Here is a 24,759-nt window from a genome sequence, read left to right as displayed (position 1 = left end):
CGGCAATTCACCTTGAAGTTGGATTAAAACAAAATGCGCTCCTCCGGCCAGAGACCCAGGAGATCATGCCGAAAATGTACTGAGCTAGAACAGAGGATTTCTACTTTGGAATCAAAGATGCATGCCCTTCCATCAACGACAGATGAACTACGAGAGGCATCTCATGAAGTGAGTACAGCAACTACTGGAAATGCAGAGAATGTAACCCAGCAGTCTAATATCACTGCTAATAGAGCAGATGAATGCATCGACCTCACAAAGGGAAATGTGAGTACAGAGCCTTGGCACAGGCAAGGTGCCAGACCAAAAAACAAAAAACGTAATACAAGAACTGTAATTACCTCAACACCAGTAAATTCAGATGTTAACTTCAGGCCTCGTATCAGAAATACAGACAGATCAGCAAACTACTACAGGGCTTGTGGTCCTAAGGGAAGCCCACAGCCCCTAACACTATGGAACAGATTTGAATGCCTCCGGGACGTGAGAGAGGAATTTCCCAGGGAACAGACCCAAAGCAGGCAGCGATCAAACCACAACAAAAGAAAGATGGGCACAGACAAGAAGCAGCACTCGACCCCTATTCATCCCACAACCCTCGTTCTAGGCGACTTTGCTGTGAGACATATAAATGGGGAAAGGATGATTGTATGTTGTTTCCCAAATGCTTCAGTGTCTGACACAAAAAACAAGCTTGCAGAACTGGTGTCAAAATATGCAACTATCAAGCGCATCATTGTGCATGTTGGAGCAAATGACATCTACAGAGAACAGCTGTATGTCAAAGAAGATTTCAAGGAACTTTTCTCGGCCCTATATGAGCTTGGAATACAAATTTTCATCAGTGGCCCACTCCCAGCAGAGGGAAGCTTTGTATTTTCCAGACTATTCAGTTTAAACACCTGGCTCGCAAAAACATGCTTTTCAGTTGGGATGAATTTTATTGACAATTTTAAGCTTTTTTGGAATCGCAGGGAATACTTCAGACCAAATAGCACAGAGCCGAGTTGGACTGGGGCCAAGATCTTAACCGAATACTATCACCTCTCTCTCCTGCACCCAACATTTTTTCTGCCAACCTTGAGCCGAGCCTCTGATAAGCGCTCAGTGGCCATACAGACGGAACAAGCGGATGACATCAACAACTCAGCTAAACCAAAACACTCTGCACAGGCTGAAACAGAGATATGCCCAACCTCCCCTGCTGTGGGGCCCTCTGATAACCACCCGCTAGCCTCCACTGAAATGCAGACCTTGAAGAAACATAAACAACCAGCTCAACAATGCCAAGCCATGTCCACTGGACAAGATAAGATGGGTGCTGCTAAAATGACTCAAAGTCAATCACTGGCGTCAAACTCCCTGGAATCTCAGCAAACAAATGGATGTGATGAGCATGAGGAGATAGCACCTATCAAAGCTGCTGAGAGGATATCAGAAAGGAAGGGTCATGTTGTAACACCAGTACCAATACCCCTCCCCACCTCCGTCGTCTCCTTGTCACCACAAAGACACAACAACATGGAATACACTACTGGAATACATGCTGAAAGCGGAGCGTCTGCAACAAACTTCCCAGAACCTCAGCAGGCAGATGGAGACTCTGGATCAATTTTCAACCCCAACCTCCTTGATTTCCCATCACCACCCACACCCAATCACGTCCCCACCCAATCAAACTCCCCAGGCCACACAAACCCCCCTAATCTCCCATCCCCACCCCTTCATCCCACCACCCACTCAAACTCCACAGGATCCCCTGAATACCCATCACCATCCCCACCCAAGCACATGATGTTCCCTGCAAGAATGGAGAGACTGCTACCAGTAGCCATGCAGAGTTTTACTAGCCCAAGATCATTAGCACCAAAGAAGCGAAGGGCACCTCCACCCCCTCGCCCTCCCCCTCCCCGTTTAGAAGGATCTCTTAAGCAGCAGCAACCTCTTAGTTCATTTTCTCAGCCGGCATATAGCATGGAATGTGCAGTGGAAAATACAGATGGCAGCAGCAGGGGACAATTATATGATGACTGTATTGCATGATATTCTCAGGGTCCCTGCAATATAAATGGTACTGACAGTAGTTTTGAGAACATGCCGGGACCCAGTAAGCCCATGACATTCTCTATTCCTGTATTGACAAGGAATAGAACACAAATGCATCGAGCTTATAGGGTAAACCAGTCCAATCTCCTACCCGTACCACATCAACCTCAGATTTCCCCCATGGATCATATTTCCCCAACACTTAATCTAACAAAACTAGCACTCCTAAATATCAGATCTCTTTCAAACAAATCATTCTTAATTCATGATCTAATTTGCACACACAACCTTGATTTTTTACTTTTAACTGAGACATGGTTAGATCAAGCAAACAGTGCTGCTACTCTCATCGAATCAGCTCCCCCAAACTTCAGTTTTTTGAGTGCTACCAGAGCAAATAAAAGAGGTGGGGGGATAGCCACAATTTTCAAGACGTCTTTTCAGTGCAATCAGTCGTCATTCGGTGACTTTACTTCATTTGAATATCTGTGTGCATGCATTAAGTCTTCTCCTCAGATTTTATTACTGACAATTTACAGGCCTCCAAAACATTCAGCTAAAGTTTTTCTTGAAGAGCTAGGTGAACTGCTATCAGTTGTTTGCATAGAGTATGACTGTCTTATTATATCAGGGGATCTAAACTTGCATGTGGATAATCCTGAAAACAATTATGCCAAGGAATTCATTGCACTAATCGATACTTTCTCCCTAACACAGCATGTACAGGGGCCAACACACTCTCTCGGCCATACCCTCGACCTTGTTATCACAAAGGGTCTCGATGTCTCTACAGCTGTTAAAGACCTGGCCTTATCTGATCATTTTTGCGTGTTCTTTGATGTGTCTATGTCCCCACACACTCAAAACACAGCTATGATGGTAAAAAGGAGAATCATAAATGATCAGACAAGTGCTCTCTTTGAGCAAGCACTTTCACTAAAGTCAAGTCAACTGTCAGACTCTGAAGACTTATTTGATCACTTTAATGCAAAAATGGCAAACATTATGGATGACATTGCTCCATTACAATTCAAGAAAGTTAAGGACAAACAGAAAGCACCATGGAGGCAAAATCCAGCAGTTAAACTTCTAAAAAGAGAGTGTAGGAAGACTGAAAGAAAATGGCGTAAATACAAACTTCAGATCCACTATGAAATCCATAAAGAGATGCTCCGCACATATAACTCTGAAATATGCAAAGCAAGACAGTCTTTCTTTTCTAACATTATCAATAGAAGTTCAAATAACACTCGTATTCTATTTTCAACTGTTGATAAGTTAACAAATCCCCCCTCACAATTAGCGCCTGAACTTCTCTCAACTAATAAATGCAATGAGTTTTCATCTTTTTTTAAAGGTAAAATTGACAAAATCAGACTCAACATATCTGCTCAATTACAAATTCAACAACCTGAACTTCCAGCAACAAAAAGAGGGAAACTAAACTTGATGTCAGAGTTCAGCTTGATAGACTACGAAACACTTGAAAAAACGGTACAGAATCTCAGCCCTTCCACATGTGTCTTAGACACTCTGCCTACCAATTTCTTCAAAACTGTTTTTCACCTCATAGCGGCGGATGTCCTTCAAATTGTAAATGTATCATTGCTGTCTGGCACTTTTCCTAAGTCACTGAAAACAGCTGTTGTAAAGCCACTTCTCAAGAAGAATAACCTGGATGCCTCCATGCTAAACAATTACAGGCCCATATCCAATCTACCTTTTATTGGCAAAATTATTGAAAAAGTAGTCTTTAATCAATTAACCACCTTCCTAACATCAAATGGGTATTTTGATTACTTTCAGTCTGGTTTTCGGGCAAATCACAGCACTGAAACAGCTCTCATTAAAGTTTCCAATGACATACGCCTCAACACAGATTCAGGTAAAACATCAGTCCTAGTGCTACTGGACCTTAGTGCAGCATTTGACACTGTTGATCACAATATTTTACTACACAGACTAGAACACTGGGTTGGATTTACAGGCATAGTTATCAGCTGGCTAAAATCATATCTACAAGAAAGGAGCTTCTTTGTTGCCATCGGTGACACCAGTGATGGCGCAGTCAGTGGAATCCTAATGCCATTCTAGAGGACGTCCCGCTGGCCGGATACAGTAGCGGAGAAACAGACCGCCACTGGCCTTTTGTTTTTGGATGCGCTCCGCTCACATCCGCTGCCATTAGCCGCTCAGTGGCTTCGTGGAACATGCCGTAATTTCCTATCCCTCGTTTCGCAACGTGAGGCTCCAAACAGCAGTCCCCTCTTACCGTAAACATGGCGGATAAACCAATTTTCTAAACGAGGCCAAGCTCCGCACGAGAGATGGCTTTTGGAGGTAGTGTGTGTGTTTCTGTGTGTGTGGGTGTGTATGTTTTCTTGGCCTGTTTCAACTTCACATAATCGTGGCCGGAGGGAATGACAACAGCAGAAGCGGGAAATTGAACGGAAACTGACCGATGTTCCGCACAGGAGAGGTCCAGGCTGAGTCCCGTGGATTCTTATTTTTTTCCTCTAATTACTAAAACAAAGCAACACTGTGGGTCTGTAAGAATTCAGGTTTGGAGCCCAGCCAACAGCTCAGCAATTCAACCTCCCAGTCAGAGTTCCCTCTGTACTCTGTAAACTTGTTAGCAGTGGGGAAGAGTCAGACTGCAGTGTGTTTTTTGTTGTTTTTCATTCAGAGCACAAAATTGAGATTTAATTGGACCGTTTCCCGTACCCTTGTGGAGAGAGAGGTACGGGGGAAGTGTGCGGGCATCCAAAGCAAACGAAAAGGCCAGAAATCCCACATGTAATTATGCAGAACTATCTGCTTTATTACCAGGCTCTCCGGTTGTGTGGTTATCCGGCGCGGCGCACATTCCCGCTCTGTTTCCATTAGATTACACAGTTACTCTTTCAGTCTATTGGCCTCGCATCATTTTTTCATCTTTGCAACACAAACATGCACGTGCGCACAGACACACAAACACACACACATACCCACAAGCAAACACACATACACACACACACACACACACACACACACACACACACACTAATTTCACAAAAGAAAAGCAAAATAAATACAGCAATGTGGGTATAAACATGTGAATACAAAATGAACAGTAGTAGAAATAGTAATAGTATGATGGGTAGTAGGTGTGTGTGTGTGTGTGCGTGCGCATGTCTATTAACACACTGACTCACTCACTCACTCTCTCTCTCTCCCCCTCTGTGTCCTGGTCAGACCGTGACTTCAGCATCCAGGTGACCACGGAGCGTCGGGCCTACACGGCGGGCGAGCCGCTGGAGCTACGCTGCACCATCGAGGCGCAGAAGGTTCCGGAGCGGTTCTTCTCGGTGTCGTGGGTCTTCAGCAGCTCGCCCGTAGCCGTGGTGGGCCCTGACGCCGTGCCCAACCTGGGGGCGGGCTACCTGGAGCGCGAGGCGGCCGGACTGCTGACCGTGCGCAAGGAGAGCTCCAGCGTCCACCTGCTCCGGCTGCAGCGGCTACTTCCCGACGACGCCGGCAAGTACATCTGCCGTGTGACCGAGCGCGAGAAGACACTCACCGGAGACTTCATCGACCGCAGCAAACGCTCACGCAACGTGCAGATCACCGTCAGCCCACTCAGTGAGTAGCAACTCTGTCTGTCTCTCTGTCTATGTATGTACAGTGTCTATCTATATATATATATATATATATATATATATATATATATATATATATATATATATATATATATATATATATAAGCTACTGTAAGTATGTACTGTAGCTAACACACACTCATTCTGTCTGTCTGTCTATCGGTCTATTGTTTAATCATTTAATCTATCAGTCTGTATATCTATTGTTTACTCTATCATCCTAGGGATTCATCAATCAGTCAATTCATCAATCAGTCTTCTGTCTTGTCTATCTTTTCTGACCACATATGTCTCTAAATCTGTAAACACTTTCATCTTTTTGTGTCTGCATGTCTGTCCCTCCTCTGGTGAGTTTCTCTTCACTCTTCTTTTCATCATTTGTTCATATGACCCAAAAGCTTCAATGGTTATAGAATCCAGACAGTCCCACATGCCCCAAGTCCCACATGCCCCAAGTCTCATCTCTGTGCAACCCGTCTTGCCCTTCTTAAGCCTCTACCGCCATATCCCTCCTAGGGAGGGAGAGGGAGAGGGAGAGGGAGAGGGAGAGGGAGAGGGAGAGAGAGAGAGAGAGAGAGAGAGAGAGAGAGAGAGGAGAGAGAGAGAGAGAGAGAGAGAGAGAGAGAGAGGACAAAATCAATTTGTCAATTTGGACAAAACAAAGATTGTAATATTCCAAAAGAAAGCAAGATCTCAGGCAGACAGACACCTTTTCACTCTAGGAATCACCGCTCTAGAGCATTCTTTATCTTATGATTATCTAGGCCTGAAACTCAGTGCCTCAGGAAGCTTTGACCTTGCAGTGAATGTGCTAAAAGATAAAGCTCGTAGAGCTCTCTATGCCATCAAAAGAAATTTCCATAAAATACAAATCCCAATTAAAATCTGGTGCAAAATATTCGACAGTGTAATAATGCCAATTGCATTATATGGATGTGAGGTATGGGGTCCACTCAGCAAGCTAGACTACACTAGATGGGACAAACATCCCACTGAATCCCTACATGCAGAATTTATTAGAAACATTCTTAGAGTCCAAAGGAAAACACCAATAAATGCATGCAGGGCAGAATTAGGCAGATTCCCATTGGCATTAAGTATACAAAAAAGATCTTTCAAATTCTGGATCCACCTAAATTCTAGTGACGAGAACACCTCACCATCACCTCACCATCTGCTAGCTGCCTGAGCCCTGAATACAATGTAAAAAATGTGGTCTCTGTGGACAGCCCAGGCTCCAAAAACGGAACAAAAACAAATTGGTCCAACCTTGACCATAAAAACATAACAAACTGTTCCACCCAATCAACGACGAGATGCGTGTTTAGGAGAGTTTCAATTGCACGGGAGGGAGGGGGAGGGAGTAGCGAGCTTGCTCTCTGTTTTGTTTGAACGTCTACAGAAGTGACGTTACCCAATATAGAGCGCATTTAATTTAGCACCTTGCATGAAATATAACTTCTAAATCAGTTAAACACTATTATTTACCAATAAGCTATATGAACTAAACCTAGCAAATAGCCAAACATACAAAAACACATACGTTTAACTATTTCCTAAGAAAAAAAATAGTTTTCACATACATAGGCTACACATTGAAATATGAAAAAGTCAAAAACTGACTTGCATTTAGCAATTCCAATCAAATACAATACCTCAAACATTCAATCAGTCATAAACCATACAATAAAAGTCAACTTCAATGTTTCAAATGAAAATAATATATTAAAACTATAGCCGGCTGTTATTAGGCTAAATGAGCTCAATAAAATGGGTACCCAACCAGTTCGGAGTTCATGGTGCAGACCTGTTACTTGACTTGTGTGCGCTGGTGTTGTGTGCCTCGTGTTGCATTAACCACAGCTGCCACATCTAACAGCAGCAAGGAAGACGTCTCGTCAACCGTTCAACCAGCTCCACGCTGCTGTGGGGAGGAGTGCGGCCGCCATCTTGCCGTTGACACTGTGCCACACGCCTTGTGCTTACCACAGCAGCAGGAATTCAGATGGACATTCACAAACAAATTGTAGACGGATTTAGATTTTCCAATTGCGGGAATAGAGTACCTAAGTCCCATCCTTCTACTTCCATTCCATGGGACCTATCTTCAGAAAAAAAATAGGAGGGAGTCAATAGAGAGAGAGCAATTATTTTCTGATCCCGTTTGTATTGTACCAATTTGATGTCTGTAAAAAGATACTTTTTCATGTCAAGAAAGTACTGTTGTTCAACAGACTGCAAAAGTTCCGTTTTGTGTGAATCCACTCAGTGGACTACATCTCTCATCTTGAATGATATACTTTAACGTGTGAAATGATAAGGCACAAAGAAAACTAGAATTGCGGTTCCGAGGAACTGCAAAAGTGGGTTTGATCAGGGGCATGGAACTCGGCCTCATCCAAGGATTCCAACGGTACCTCATTTATGAAAATCGGGCACACGGATCAAAAGTTATCTGCATTAACGCAACATCCAATAAGCTAAAACGCATAAATATTGTGGTTGCTATGCTGGTTGCTAGGGCAATCATGCTGGTTGCTATGGTGGTCACTAGGTTAGAAGGCCAGCGCCTCCTGAGAGGCCTGAAGGGTCAGTTCTGAGGTTGTTGGCTGCTGGAACCGAAAAATGGACTGCATTTTCTTAAAAGACAATGTGACTGAATTTGACTGAAGTGCGGGCAAAGTTTGCACAAAAATGTACGATTTTTCCCACCCTCATCGACCTTGTCATAAAACTTGTTTAAATGATCACACAACGCCTCCTTGCTGCTTTGTCGTCTACATCAGCCTTTCTCAAACTTCTTTGATCTGAGGCCCAGTCAAGGCATACTTTGGGGTCATAGGGCCCACCTACATGAACCAACCCCCTCCTCCCAACCCCCATCAAATTGTAATGATATCACAATTATTATTATTTTTATACTATATTGCTATACATGCACTTCAAAACAGTCAATGTTTAAAGTGCTAAGATTGTTCACAAACGTTTGTGAAAGCATGCACATCAGAGTACTGCTTTACTAATATAAAATATAATTAGGCCTACAATAGTTTAATTGTTTTTGCATTGTTGCATGATGCTTGCATGAGAAATACTTCTCAAAACAACAGCAATTATATGGGTGCCTTGTTTTGGGATGTTTCCCTCATGCAAGCATCATACACTGATAGAGTATATATATGCTATTTAATTACATTTTGAATGCCTGAATGTAAGAATTCAGGAAACACAATACCAGCTTTTAACATTTCTGTTGTTTACTAGTTTATGTAAATCACATAACACATGAACTGTTTACATACTACTGATATCCCATTACTGTAGACAATAATACTGTGCCCATTCATTAACATATTTTAAACATCAGGTGTCTTGTTTACACATTTAAACCATATTTGCACTTCGAATTTCGACTCCAAATTGTAGTAACTACATCTACGAAGTCCAAGGAAGATAACCATATAGTCTGTTCAAAAGATAAGATACATTTTGACAGAACTACAGACCTCGTGAAAGTAGTACCTAAAATGACTCCATTCACTTCATTGCAAAATCGCGGTTGGTCTGTTTACACAGTAAAACCATATTAACAATTTACATTTCGACTCCACATCGTTGTAACACCATACCAAGGGTCTTAAGAAGTGAGTCAATTTGGCTGATTACGTTTTTAACGCATTTCCAGGGCTTAGTTGTCAGCTCAAAAAAGGCAGTGGCTATTGCTAACGCATTCATTTTCAATGCTTAGCATGTTAGCTAACTTTAATAGGTTTGTATATGTGCTAACGCTTACTTGAACGTTCCCTATTGTGGCTTGTGGGGTAGAATCTAACTTGTTGACACGTTTAACATTACTGTTGTTTACTACTTTATGTAAATCACATGACTATAATAAACTGTACCTTACTGAGAGCTAAGGTAATTCTGATTCAGACTGCCAAGTAAGTAACATCCAAACAGTGTGATGAATGGCCATCACGTAAAGCATATGACAACAGCAAATAGCTAACGTTTACGTTAGCCTAACTTACTTATCGTTGACGTTGACCCGACACGTTCATAAGTTAGACCATAGACTGATAAGGACGTCCATCAAACTAAAAGGGTTTGTTCTTCGATGTCTTCAAATTCGTTCGAATTCCGTGTGTATCCTGTGTATCTTCCCTGCTGTTCCGGCAACAAGGTTTCACGCGAGATTTACGCTACATCCCAGAGAGTTCTGTTTTCCCAAGATGGCGCCCGTCTGGGAACGAGACGTGAACGGTACTGTTTTTCTTTTTAATAGGGCTGTCTATCGATTAAAAAAAATAATCTAATTAATTTCATACTCTGTGATTAATTAATCTAAATTAATCGCATATATAATATTTGCTGTGAAAGTATTTTAAATATTTAAATTCAAATGAATCATTGAATAATCAGCATTAATGACATTAAAGTTCAAAAACTCTTTTATTATTATTTTAATAATGGCCATAATAATCTATGATATGACCTAATATGCTGAGGAAATAAATTCAAAAGTGCTTCGGGAAGACTTTTTTTTTTCATATACAAGGTATTTCAGGCCACAGATATAACCTAGGGGACACAATGAAAATAAATGAACACTCCCCTCAATGTCTATTTCTTTAGAGTCTATTTTAGAGTTGATGAACTCCGGTGATATGTAAATTCCTTGCTGCAGACATTGCAGAGGACTTTATTTTAATCAACACCATCAGGCCGTTTTTTAAAAGTAAATGTTCCAATCAATGATCTAGACATTTTCTTCTATCCTTCTTTTTACAGACTAATGGTTACTGACTACAACGGCTCGGGGTCAAAGGTCATACGGAATCGATTAATCTGCGTTAATTTTTTTAATCTGTTATTTTTTCTCAAATTAATTAATCGAAATTAATCAGTTATTTTGACAGCCCTACTTTTTAATAAACTGCCTGTAGACTTACACAGTTCTCAATGCTTCGGTTTACATGTAGATACCCTCATTATGCTACGGTGTAAGTGTGTTGCTATTTGGAGCCTTGGTAGCGATTTATTTTTACTCTACGTTGGTGGGTCAGGTGACGAGCCGTCGAATCACAGCACAGCACCCAGAATGCATTGCAACACACCGTCATGAAGGGACTCATCGTTAGGTCGGCTTTAAATGGCATACAGAACCTATAGTAATTTAACGTTGTCTGTAAGCTCCACAGATCGTGGCATAACAATTGAATTGATTGTGGACTTCTTGCCGGGCAATGATGAGTAACTTAACTTGAATAGTAGTGTTGCGTGGATGTGCATAATATCTGTATGAATGTGTGTTTCTCAATGTTATAATCCATACAACTGTATACATGACTATGTTTGAATCGAGCTAGCTGGGCATTGAACTGGGCTGAATGGACTGGGAAAAAGTTTTTTATTTTTTAAATGACCTGTATGAACATGGATTCACTTTAAAAAAAGATGGCAGAGCGCTTTTTTTACATGACCTTTACACTTGGTGCTGGCAAGGCATTGAACTGGGCTTCATTCGAGGATTCCAACGGTACCTCATTCATGAAAATCGGACATACAGGTCACACACCTTCATATACACAGACAGCCCAGCCCAGCCCATTAGACATTGCCAGATGGCTTAGAACTCTAGCAGTAGAGCTCTACCAGGTGCAAGTAATGAGGTGCTGTGATGTCATAGAGGCCCAGCATTCCGCCATTCATTTCAATGGGGCCCAAAAACGCAGAAAAACGGGAATACCGCGAAAACGTCAAGGACCAGCGACACGAAAGTAACAAGCAAGTTACACCGGTTCGGGCCTGAGAATCGTCTCAGATAGGTGAGGCGGTGCCCAGGCTACACACACACACACACACACACACACACACACACACAAGGCTTTTAGAGGAGTGATTTCCCAGGCGTATTTCAAGAGCGAGTGCTGTGCTGAGGCAGGTGTGGCGTTCTTCAGAGCTATGAGGTGCTCAATTAACAGCCGTGAAATGAAGGGGTGTGAGGACAGTGAGGAAGAGGAGAGTGATGGAGCTCTCTACCGCTCCTCTCTCTGTGCGTGTGCATGTGTGTGAGGGAGGTAATAGAGGATGAGGTATCTTCAGGTAAGTTATCAAGTTGACCCATCATTCACATCCTCTCAAGTTAACTTGGTAGGTGGTGCTCAGGGCATCCTGGCATTACCTCAGACTCACCAAATTAGGTCCATTCACTATATTATCACTGCATCACTTAATTGGTCACTTATTGTATGTGCTGGTCTTGCCCTTTAGTCGACCCCAGCAGTCACAGACCCATTCTCTCTGGCCTCTTTAGCCTGGGTCCGCTCCAGTAGACCGTGACCTCAGACTTTCTAGAACCCTCAGTCGCATTACCCTTCTCTCTCTCTCTCTCTCTCTCTCTCTCTCTCTCTCTCTCTCTCTCTCTCTCTCTCTCTCTCTCTCTCTCTCGCTCTCTCTCTCGCTCTCTCTCTCTCTGTCTGTCTGTCTGTCTCTCGCCCGCTTGTGACTTTGCAGACGCTCACTGGAGCAGAACCCCTTAAAGCTAAAGCCCCCCACTGCCCTGTGTCTGATTTACCGGAATGTTCCAAAAGAAAGGAAAAATTCTTCAGTTGACCACCTAACCCTGAGGGGGGGAGTAACCATTAAAGAAAAGTGGCTCCAGCCGCCCGTAGTGCATTAGATAGGCGAAGTGGAGGGGAGCTGCTCGTCTCAGTGCCCTTTAAAATGAGGCCAAGGAGCATCTGTAAGTAATACCCATGGGGCATCGTTAATGCCAGGCGGGGCTATTTTGATTTTTTTATCTCTCTACTTCCTGCATCATTTCCTCCCTGACGTTAGCTCCGTCTTTCTGTCTTCATTATCACAGTGCCGCGTCTCTTTGTTGTTGACAAATAATGGAAGTCAAAAGAAAAAAGGGGGGGGGGGGGGGGGGTAGTAATCAGAAACTGGTTCATCTTCCTCCTCCTCCTCTTCTCCCTGTAGTGCTAGTGCACCCACCCTCCCCCCACTCGCCTTGAGTTCATGTCTCCCATCCAGGGTGGTGACTGGTAGCGTGCAGGCGGGATACGCCAACTAATCCAGCCAGAGGGCCGCTCTGCATCTCTGTACGAGCTTTTAAGGAGTGAACAGGACAAACATATAGATCTGTACACATAGGGGAGGGGTTAGAGAGACACACACACGCACACATAGGGGAGGGGAGGGGTTAGAGAGACAGAGAATGACGAGTTGGAGGCAGATTGAAACGCTGGCGTTTGAAAGCCCTTCTTTGACCCATCACATGGATCAAGGGCTTCTGCAAAGGATACTGCGTAACCCTGTCCATCATTGGAGCCGAGCAGGAAGTGTAAACCATCTTAATAAAGAGGAGGATATGAGGAATAGCAAAAACAGGAAAGAAAAGAGAGAGACACAACAACATTGAGTAGAATGCACTTTAGTGAGTCTCCAGACTGTAAATTCATCTGAGGCACCGAGGACATAAAACAGAAAGAAAGAAGGAAAGAAATAAAGGGGATTGATATTAAAAGAGGGAAAAAGAGCTAGGGTGTTTCTCTCTCCCTCTCTTTATCTTTCTCTGTCCCTCTCTCTATCTCTCTCTCTCTCTCTCCTCCTCTCTGAGAGCCCAGAAGTTTTCAATCTCACAGGAAAGTCAAAGGAAGTTAGGGAGATTTCAATTGAGGGACTTTGTTCATGTGGGTGTGAGTTAAGCCACACGGCCCCGTCTGGCCTTTAGGGGTGTCATTTTATGAAACCACTGATTTGCTCCATAAAATGCCAGGGAGTGTTGGTCGTCCTCACCAGCTCTAAGAGATTGACAGCCTCATCCTTCCTGGTCTTGCCTGAAAAGCTTGAATTTGTTACTTGTCTTTCAAGAGGAGCATTAGTGTAGAGAAACCCCCTGTGAAAGACACTTGCGACAGCCGCTAAACACTTTGATCTAAATTCTCACAGAGACTCTCCCTCTCCTTCCCTCCACACACACACACATATACACACATACACACACACGGACACATGGGCAGACACCCGCACACACACACTCACACACACTCACACACACCGTTTACTTCAGTACCTACCTTTGGCTCTCCACCTTTTGCCCAATTCATTGCAATTTAAAACCTCCACAGTCCACACAAGATGCTTGCCTCTCAGTGTTGGGTTAGCGCACCTTCTCTTTGGAATAGTAATTAGCCAGTGCACTGGCTAGGGAGGCGAGGTGGTGAGGGATGGGAGGAGGTGGTATGGCCTCCGTTGGCTAAGATGGTATTCATGTCAGGGTGTGCCTGTATGCGTGTCTGAGACTGTGTGTGTGTGTGTCTGAAAGTGTATGTAAAATTGTGTGGGGCGGAGAGAAAGAGATCCAGGCAGACAGAGAGAGACAGACAGTGAGAGTATGTTACACCGTGTTTGTCTTGAGAGTTTGTGTCTGAGTGTGTGTGTGTCTTGAGTGTGAGAGAGTGTGATTCTCGAGTCCTTCAGGAGTGTGTTTGTCTTGCCGAATGTGTGTCTGGCACCCCTCAGGCTACTGTCTGATTGATGAATGAGCTGGGTGCTCAGCAGGAAGTGAGGCCATTCATATGGAGGTAGAGGGCTGCTAGGTGTCCCTCTCTGTGTCTCTCATTTCTTCTCATTCACTCATTCTTTCATTTCCATTTATTCATATTTTCTGTTTGTCTGTCTCAACCTTCTCTGATCTCCACTCTCGCCATGAGTTCCATTTCACTCCATATTTCTCTCATGTTTGTCTGCCTCTTCTCCTCCATTCTGGTCTTGTATTTGAACTCCATGTTCTTCTATCTCATCTGCAGAGAGCAACGTCACTGTGTCCCTCTCCAGTAACTCCTCCTTCGACGAGGGCGACCCAGTCATCCTCACCTGCTCTGTGCAGAACGTGTGGGGCAGCCTCTCCGTGTCCTGGCAGTGGACACCCCCCTCCTCGGGCGAGGAGGCGCCGCCGGGTCCAGAGCCCGTGGAGCTGGCCAGCGTGGCGCGCGACGGTACGGTGCGGCTGGGCCCCACGTACCTGGAACGCGGCAGCTATGGCGAAGTGCGGGCCACGCGCGAACGCGCCGACACATACACGCTGTCGCTCTACAACGCCTATCCGACCGACGCCGGACAGTACCGCTGCATTGTCACCGAGTGGATACGCACGGGGCCCGAGCCCAACAGCACCTGGCAACACCTGGGAGAGCAGTCGGCTGCTAAAGACATCAGCGTGAAAAGTGTCGGTAAGAGATTTGCACTAACAGCAACAAACATGATGATAAATATCATCCTAAACATGGCTCTTTAATACCAAACCTCCTAAATATCATCCTAAACATGGCTCTTTAATACCAAACCTCCTAAATGTCATCCTAAACATGGCTCTTTAATACCAAACTTCCTAAATGTCATCCTAAACATGGCTCTTTAATACCAAACTTCCTAAATGTCCTCAACTGAGATAGGATGGGATTTCAGACTTTTGTTTCTACAGTGGGTACTAGTTAAAAATGGACACTTCACTCACGAAAAACTGCAGCCGCTTGGGGGCAGCATAAGTCCGCTGTGGCGTTCTGCGGTCGAACCGGATGGAGCGTTTTTTCAGTGTGTTGTTTGTCGGTGTTTTTAGCAGCCCCTGCAACATGCTAGTGCACTGTAGCCTATAAGCTTTGTACATAATGTCAATCTCATATTTCATCTCTATTTAACATGATGTTTTGACATTGAGATTGTAAACGTTTTCTAAGGAGAGTGAAAAGCAGTTTGCAGTAAAGCTAACCAACGTCATCTCTATCGCAGGAAAAAAATAGCGTGCAGCCTTATAACCAAATGAAATGGTCGGCAGGCCGGATGAAAGTGCTTGGCAGTTTGCTCACCCCTGATCTAGATTATTACTGTACATCAGTTCAGTTATGCAATGATGTAGACACCATTGATATCAGCCTTACTGTAAATGTGTCATATGCCAAAACATTCACAGCAACTCACTTGATTTCCTAACCTCAAGTGTCCCCAGAACATCACTGTTTGGGACACTAAAGCTATCAGCGTGTGGAGCATCAGTACACCACTGATGAGTCAGCAGCACTCTCACTCAAACTCCAACTAGCCCGGCATCAGGAAGTGCCATAATAGCCTCCCAGAGGTCTCGGCCTTAAGTAATCTCTTAGCTGTCCAGTAATCAGTGTGGGGAAGGCGTCTGTAGGAGAGTGATCCATCAGCTCTCCCCCCCAATAATCCCCAGGGGTCCTGCACTCTTGTTAGCCGTCCGCTCGACAGTGAGCTGGACACTAAAGGCATCAGTGTCAACAGCCTCAGGCCTCAGGAAGAGCGAGCTGCCCCAATAAGAGAGAGTGCGACAGCATCCTCATCTCACATTTACCGACAAGTTCACGACCTAAAATACAACATCGCCTTGTGAACAGCAACTGCTACTGCCCCACTCAGCCCCCACCCCTGTCAGGTCATCCAAAGACCTCCCTTGTGAAGTGTTGTGGAGAGAGACCCACAGCTCACATTGCAAACCTCCTAGCTGTTAGCCCTTTGGCTGCTGTGAGCGTAGTCGCTAAACCCTTTCAGTGGCATGCCAGTGGGTAAGATTCTGGTAAATTCTGCCCCCCCCCCCTTCCCTTCTCCTACCCCTGGCCCTTCCTTATCCCACTAACCCCCAGGGGGTTCTTTAAAGGGAAATCCGTTAGCATTAGTGTAGAAGCTAGGCCCACAGGCTAATGGCCCTGCTGTGCCTCAGTGGGGCTCCCTAGCCACTTATTCATGATGTCATGAATTGGAAATGGCCGCCATAGAGAGGAAGGCACTCGGTCGTTTGCCACTTTGTTCGGTTCACTTGGTGTGGCTGACGTGCCACACACACACACACACATGCACAGACACACACACACACATACTAGCACACACACAATCACTCCCACAGTCAACACGCACTCAGTCAAACACATAATGCACTACACACACACACACACACAAACTGTTTCTGTCATACAGGTGCACACACTAATACACTGTCACCTATGAGCATGCACACACACAGTCATATCTTTCTCACTTGTGATTACACTCTTGATTACACTCTCTCTCTCTCTCTCTCTCTCTCTCTATCTCTCTCTCTCTCTCTCTCTTCCCCCCGTTCTCTCTCTCTCTCTCTCTCTCTCTCTTCCCCCGTTCTCTCTCTCTCTCTCTCTCTCTCTCTCTCTCTCTCTCTCTCTCTCTCTCTGGGAACCCAATCTCAGTGAGCCCTTGGGGCAGGGCTATCTGTGTCGTAACCCAGATGCACGTTAAACTCTGCTTGGCTGAGTGCTCGTGCGCCTTGATGCTACCATGTCCTACATTCCCTCCCCATGGGCCTTTTCTCCTCTGTCAGCTCTTAGTCCAGATCAATAGGCAGCCTCTTAAGACACTAAATGCCTGTCTGTCTGACAGTCTGTCTGTCTATCTGTCGGTCTGTCTGTCTCACAGGGAATGCCTGTGATTGCTACTAAGAATGGGAGTGACTTGTTGGAAATGAAGAGAGAATGGAATGATGTGTGTGTCTGTGTGTGTGTGCGCATGCAGACACACTCTCACACACACATACACACACACTTACAGTGCATACTTTCATGCACACACACACCTGCATACTTTCATGCACACACACACATTAACAATCACAGTCATATAAACACTGTCTCCTTCAATTTTTCGGTCCTAGTGTTTTCCACACACACACACACACACACACACACACACACACACACACACACACACACACACACACTCAGACAGAGATTGAGAGAGAGACACACTCAGACAGAGAGACATTTGCCATCCTCTGTACATTGCTCTCTCGTTAAGTAAGTATAAGCATAAGTATATATACGCTTTTGATGCCGTGAGGGAAATTTGGTCTCTGCATTTATCCTAATCTGTGAATTAGTGAAACACACACAGCACACAGTGAACACACAGTGAGGTGAAGCACACACTAATCCCAGCGCAGTGAGCTGCCTGCAACAACAGCGGCGCTCGGGGAGCAGTGAGGGGTTAGGTGCCTTGCTCAAGGGCACTTCAGCCGTGGCCTACCGGTCGGGGTTCGAACCGGCAACCGTCCGGTTACAAGTCCGAAGCGCTAACCAGTAGGCCACGGCTGCCCCAATGTTAGTGTGGGTATTGACCTTTCGCGAAGTCCCGCCCCCCTTAGTTACTGTTGCTAAGTCCGACAGCTAAGACCGGAGTTGACTAGAACTTCAATGGTAGCTGTAAGCCTGTCTGTAAAAGTTACAACCTAAGATGCTCTTTTACAGAGCCATGGACCTGATTTCATTTAGAATCCGTTGAACAACTCCAGTATGGAGACACATGTATAAAAATTAATATCTAGGTTTGTTGGGCGACAAACTTAGACGGGGGGCGAGTGGGACTCACTGATATTAATAGCTAGCTGTGCTAGATAGACTTGCATGCATATTGCTAGGGCACCAGGTCATGTCATGTAAGGAACATGGTACTGCAAATAAACGGAAACATAGTCTACATTGCAGAGCGACTTCAACTTTATTAATTTTTGGTAAATAAATGTTACACTACTGTGCACAGCCGCCCCATGCTTTTATGACGAGGCGATGCTAGCACGTTAGCAGCGGTTAGCTAACTATGCTAACCTTAGTTGTTTACGAGTCTCCTCTAAGTGACAATCATTTTATACATAATGCTGGCAGTGCTGAGAACAATAAACGATCTTCTTTATCTTACTTACATTGAGTTAACTGTTTGGCTTAATCCATAGAGTGGTGGAGCACTGTTTCATTGTGGTTTGCTAAGGAGTAAGTTTAACTCTTTGCTTAAAATAGGGGAGAGCTGGGAGGAGATCATTTAATCTAATTTAACATAATAACAAAAAAGCATAATCAAGATTGAAAGCCATTATTCTGTGTATCAGTGTTGCGTTAATCCCACACATGTCGTTTGGTCGTCCCTTTTCCTTTTACAGTGGGCAGTGCTTCGACTTGGCCAGCTTCACTCGCGGTCCGCGCGTGGGATCACGCGGTATCACGTGACTTTAATTTGTATTTTTCCAGTGAGACGCTGCAACAACCCAAACAACCGGTAGATGGCTCAAGTGAGCAGGGTGTCTCGTAAAAAGAAATGGAGCCTGGAAAACCCTACACAGACTTCACTGCAGACTTTAGCAGACTGGTTTAGAAATAATGTAATAGCCAGAAATATGCCTGCCCTGCCCTAATAAAGACATATTTGGTTAACTGCGAGTGAATCCCGTTTGCAGCTGTAGAGACGCAGGACAAATTAAACATTCTGGTTTTCTCCGAGTGCAACGATGATAGACAGATATCATTTGGACAAAATATAGAGTATTAACCTCCGTTGCTCAGCCAAATGCCTTCCTGTTACATCCTGTTATCACGGAGTTACAGGCGATAAACGATTTTTGATGGTCACAAGTTTACTTCATTAGGGACTGTTCGTTATTTATTACCGGAGGAGTTTTGGGAGCATTAGTCCAAAAAGACGTGACCCTCCCTCGCCAGCAATACATTTTTCTATGACCCTCCAAAGTGATTATGAAAAAATCACTGTCAACTTTTTCTGGGTTTATCGCCTACTGTATTTTAACGTTTTCACACATTTGGCCATAAGCCGTTTATCATAGGCTATCACGAAACCAAACTACAAAGGCGAACACTTAAACAGGGGGAATTAATTGGGCATGAATCATGCTGAACGCTATTTCGCTACCTTAGAATAATAAGGTTCTATCTGCGTTTTGAGTAGGTACAACCGGGACGATTGAAACGGGGACGAATGAAACATTCCGGTTTTCTCCGAGTGTAACGATGATAGACAGTCATCATTTGGACAAAACATGGAGCATATTAACCTCCGTTGCTCAGCCAAATGCCTTCCTGTTACGTCCTGGTATCACGGAGTTACGAGCGATAAACGATTTTTGATGGTCACAAGTTTACTTCATTAGCGGTTTATTTTTTTGGATTATTAAAGAGTGTTTTTCATTTAAAGGTTTGACTTCGTGCTCATTCAGTAGAGCATTTAGTGCTCTCCCCAATCCCAGACGTTCACATTGCATGTTTGTTTGTAATGGATGCAACCGCGAGATAGGCTATGCGTTTGACAATGAGTTGTTAACAGAACCAAGACATATAGCCCAGCAGCAATCTAGGGACTGATCGTTATTTATTGAAGGGGCCACCGGAGGAATTTTGAGTGCTTCAGTTGGAAGTTGCATGACCCTCTCTTGCCTGCTAGAAATTGTTCAATGACCCTCCGACAGAATTGTTAAAAAAGACATGACCCTCCCCTGGCAATTGTCTTCCGCCCGCGCCACAGCCACACACTTTGTGATAACATTCTTAAATCAATCTTTCCCGTGAGCTTGCATGCTACCAGTCCTTCCTTTTCAAATGTGTTGCGCCTGTTTGCACAATTTCACAAATAATCATATGTGATTAATAGTATGACAAATAATCCCTGTGCACGGGGACCGAAACAATGCATGCCAACTTTTTCCGTGTTTATCACGTATTTTAACTTTCCCCGCTGTCTTGCCGTTTTAATGTTTTCCCGTAGAATATCCCATATTTTAATACTCTCATAACAGCCCTGCCATCGGGCCTGTCTCTGTGTTGCCCTGTTGCTACCCCTTGCCCTTCCAACGAAACAGATGTCTTCAAATCATCGTTTTCCTTGCTTGAAGGCGAACTTAGAGTGATGTTAACCTATTTAAGTTTAACGGCGTGATTGTCGTGAGAGCACGATTCATTGGCGCTTGCATGTTCGGCCTTATGTCTACGTGCGCACCTGAGGCTACTCAGCTGCAAGAGAAATAATTTCCCCTCTTTGTATGTTCACTGCAAGTTGGCCTACCATAACTTACCAACTCTGCACTGTAGACTGGCTATTTATATTTTGTGAAATAAGCAAATTTATTTGTTCAACTTTATGAAGCAGAATTACGCATAGGGTACTTGGAACATAATTTTACAAAGGACAGATGAATGTTGCTTGTGACAAAATATTTTTCAGTGTTTTACGATATCTTTGTCATGGGGAAGTGTTTTTCCCCATGCATTTATTCTAGGTTACTGTCAGTAACTGCCGTGAGAGAAGCAGGTTCTGTGTTTCGTTCATGTCAGTGACTGACGCGAGAGAAGCGGGGTCTGTGTTGTGTTGTGTTGCGTTGCGTTCATTTATTTTCATTGGGCATACCGTGCCGTGCCGTCCACAGCTCTTCAGTTCTGACAAAGCCAAAATTACTCCTTTTGAAACAATGAGTACAGGAAGCGCGTTTGTATGGTTATATTGCTTGGGGGGGGGGGGGTGTCCCAAGCAGCTTTCAGCCATAAGGCTACTTTGAGAACATTTCAATTCACCCGACACTAATATTCAAAATGTTGAAAACTATTTCGGCATAGCCTATAAAGCAGTTTAATTCAATGGAATGTTAGTTGTAAACAAACGAGCTACTTGGTGAGGCTTGGCCTCACAGATGCGCTCGTGCCTTAGATGGCAGGAAAAATCTTCACGATAGGCCTATTAACTAACCACCCGATTCACGTTGGCTGGGTGGAAGGGGGGCCATCAGACAATTGTGCCCAGTTAATCCGGCCCTTCCCCCCAAAAATCACACCTTCCCACCTCTGACAGCTTAAAAGAAGTCAAGAGGACTCCTTACTCACAGACCTATTCACAAACCTGCGGTTTTGAAATCCTATGCAGCTACAGGAGCTTCCAATCGCGAGGAAGCAATTTTGCATTGTAGGCATAACTAACATGCAATAACGCCGCCAACAACAACCAAAACTAGGCTAATCATTGTCAACATGTAAATTAAATGTAACATTATTTTGAATCAAATTAAAATGTTCTCTTTTGCAAACGCAGGCATAGTAACAGAATAATTTAATAATGTTACAAGATACTACATCAATCCGTATGTTTCATTGGGCTACTAGGCTATTTGTTTTGCCTTGATTCATTTAGGCTAGGCCTTTTTATTCAGGGGCCATATTCACAAAGAATTTTAAGGCTAAAAGTAGCTCCTAACTGGCGAATTCAGGAGCAACTCCTAAAAATAAAGGGCGTGTCACTCCTAACTTTAGGACTCCTAATTTTTTCACAAAAAGTAATTCACGAAGCATTTTAGACCTAAAAGTAGCACCTAAGTCTGGGACAGCTTAAGTCGAGAGGACTCCTAACTCACTAAGACCTATTCATAATCAGCTTTTTTGTGGCATTTTACGTTGCGATGTTTTGAAATAGCCTATGCGCAACAGGAGCCACGAAGACTCACTCCTAGTTTAGGAGTTGTCTGAAAGGCTTTGTGAATAACTTTTAAGAGAAAACTCCAATCTAAAATCTTTAAGTGCGATTTAGGAGTAGCCTTCTCCTAGTAGTGAGATAAAAGCCTTTGTGAATAGCCTACGGCCCCAGTTATTCATCATCTTCCGTCCTTGTGTAGCGCACGCATTCTGAGACCTGTCACTCATCATCGTAAGGGAGGTGTTTGGAATCATGCCCGCGTTACAATCATCAGCCAATCAGCCAATCAAGGTGGTCACGCTTGCCCATTTACCGAAATTAATGGTTGAATATTACTGATGATCATTGTTATTTAAGAACATGCAGTGTGCGTAGGGTACCAAAAACATCTTGCTCGTAAAAAAGCATCATAACGCACATTCTGGCGGGTCTGTTATTTACTGTAGGCTGCGCAAACCACATGCCTTTATTTTGGGCAAGCCTGCATTCATTCAGTCATTCAACCTTTATTCTCGGAGGGTCATTGAGGGAAGCCCTCATTTTCAATGAAGCCGAAATTACAGAAGTGAAGCAAAGCGCTCCACAAACAAGACAACATTCGAGGCCTTCTGTTGAAGAATTTTATATAAAGCCTGCGCTGACAGTAATCTTCCTGCCCCTGATAGGCCTACCACAGCTGTGGATAGTGTGGAATGTTCAAGTAATAACACAATCCAATGTGTGTCTCAATTGTCCCCCGCTGACCACCTCACACATTTCTCTAGATTTTGCAACGAACTTACATGACACAATGCCATAAAATATGCCAGTTTTAGGACACAGAATAATGTTTGTAATGATACCAGGTAGGCCAGGTATTGTCGAAGGTGCATGGTGAAGTGAAATTCTTACTTTGGAAAACAAACATTTGCCGATATCATCGCCGATCATCAGAATATTGCAACAGATTCTGTGTTCTGGACTGCAGATAACTTGTTAAACCAGTGGTTATCAAACTTTTATTTCATTCCCCACTTTGATCAAGGGGCATGACTGATGATAGTGGAGATAACGTGTTATCCCGAGGCTTTTGCAAGTCGGCATCTTCGACGGTAGTCTATTAAAAATATAAGTTTTCGATGTCCCAAACGGAGAGCCTTACTTTATTGTTTTTAACGATCTCTATGCTACTCACAAAAATGTAGGCATGGGGACATGATGAAGTAGGTTATCCAACTGTCGTGTGTTAAATTATTGTGATTACGAGCCAGTGGTTTTCAAACATTATGCGTGACTCGGACATCTAACTAAATGCAACAGGCTCATATCGTCCTCGCATTCGCAAAATGAGGACCAGTGTTTTGTCAAATTGCAAATAGCTATTCGTTTTAACTATTTTTTTATGATAGTAGCCTATACAAAAAGCACTTCATACTATCTTAATCTTGGAATATGGGGAGGGAAGTGGCGCGTCTGCAGTCAGCCAAATATGAATGTAATTCTGCGGCATAAAGCAGATGTAATTGTTTATCGTACAGAAAAATAAAAATGACATGTCAAGCAGTCAATTGACTACATTGCAGTCAAGAAGTAGGGCAAATTAATTTACGAAACCAAAACGTGGGTCATAGTCGTCTAAGCCTCTATTGCGTAGCCTGTTAAAAACGTCGCCAGATAGTATTAAATCGGCAACAACATTGTTTTCTGCAGAAGCCTACCCAAGGCTACAGATTAATTCTGAACAGTTATTTCTCTACTGGCTCAATTATCACACCACTGTTTTGATTTGCGTAGTTGCGTTAACCCCAACACTGACAATAATGTAGACAGCAAATTTCGATTTCGATTTTCGTGTAGTCAAGCCTTAAGCCATACCCAAGTAGCCTAAATCGAGGTAATGTTTAATTATGCATGATTTATTTTGTTATTGAATTCGTAGGCTGGGATTACTCTCGGCAACAATTATGTAAGGGACGGCAGGCAGAGCGATGTACAGTGGCAGAGCGACGCACAGTGGCTGAAAGCAGTACTAAAGCTTCACGCAGCTTCACGCCGCGTAATGCGCGAATGAAGTGGTCATTTGAAAGCGATGCCCACTGTATATCACTATACAATCCCATAAAACCGGTGTTGCGTTTTGTGTCCACTCTGGTGTCTACGGGGCTCCCGTAACACAGTAGAGATCGCTACTCCTGTAGGTGTGGGTGCGCTCGTCTTCGGACTGTGAGGATTTCACAGGGTAAAAGAGGAAGTATCTTTCAGTGTATGTGTCTCATGCGAGGGCCCCTTTTCAACGGGTTTAGGATGTACGATAGGGTTGACTTTGTTGAGAGGTTTTCTCTATCTGAATCAAATTCCCTAATTTGGGGTTTGGAGGCTAAGGAAGGTGGACTACTTCAGAGTCACTTTCTATCTCTTAGTCGCTGTTCCCTATTCCCTTGGTTCGTACTTCAATATGTGGTTAACTTCACTAAAAGAGGAAGAAATTCAGAGCTGTTTTTGCAAGAGTTGTTTGTCATCAAAATCTGAGAGAGGTCAAAAACTCACTACGGATGTTCGTCTGGCTGTCCAGATTTGAGAGAAAATCAACTACCCTATTATTTGGGGATTCTTGTCAAAATTAAATTAAAGCTCCTTTTTATGACAATTCTTGTAACATATAAGCACTTTAATTGACCACAACGGATCTATAACCGTTCTATCTCTAAATACACATGTATGCATCAGACAGATTTCCGTATCCTCGCTTGGGTGTGTGATGTGCGTTTAGACCACGATGGGTCCTAGACCTTAGTTTCACAAACAATTT

The 24,759-nt window shown here is 43.8% G+C and overlaps 1 protein-coding gene across 1 annotated transcript in view; it reads left to right on the top strand.

The window, feature by feature from the left end:
- LOC121686480 (immunoglobulin superfamily member 3-like) overlaps positions 1-24,759 on the top strand; it is a 51,548-nt gene that overhangs the window by 12,804 nt on the left and 13,985 nt on the right. The window contains exons 5-6 of the mRNA XM_042066838.1: positions 5,281-5,667; positions 14,501-14,923. Coding sequence (XP_041922772.1) covers positions 5,281-5,667; positions 14,501-14,923 — 810 coding nt within the window. The remainder of the gene's footprint in view (positions 1-5,280; positions 5,668-14,500; positions 14,924-24,759) is intronic.

Source organism: Alosa sapidissima, chromosome 2 (genome assembly GCF_018492685.1).
Source record: "Alosa sapidissima isolate fAloSap1 chromosome 2, fAloSap1.pri, whole genome shotgun sequence".
NCBI lineage: Eukaryota > Metazoa > Chordata > Actinopteri > Clupeiformes > Clupeidae > Alosa > Alosa sapidissima.
The sequence above is the reverse complement of the archived record's forward strand: the minus strand, read 5'-3'. Positions and strand labels throughout refer to the sequence as shown.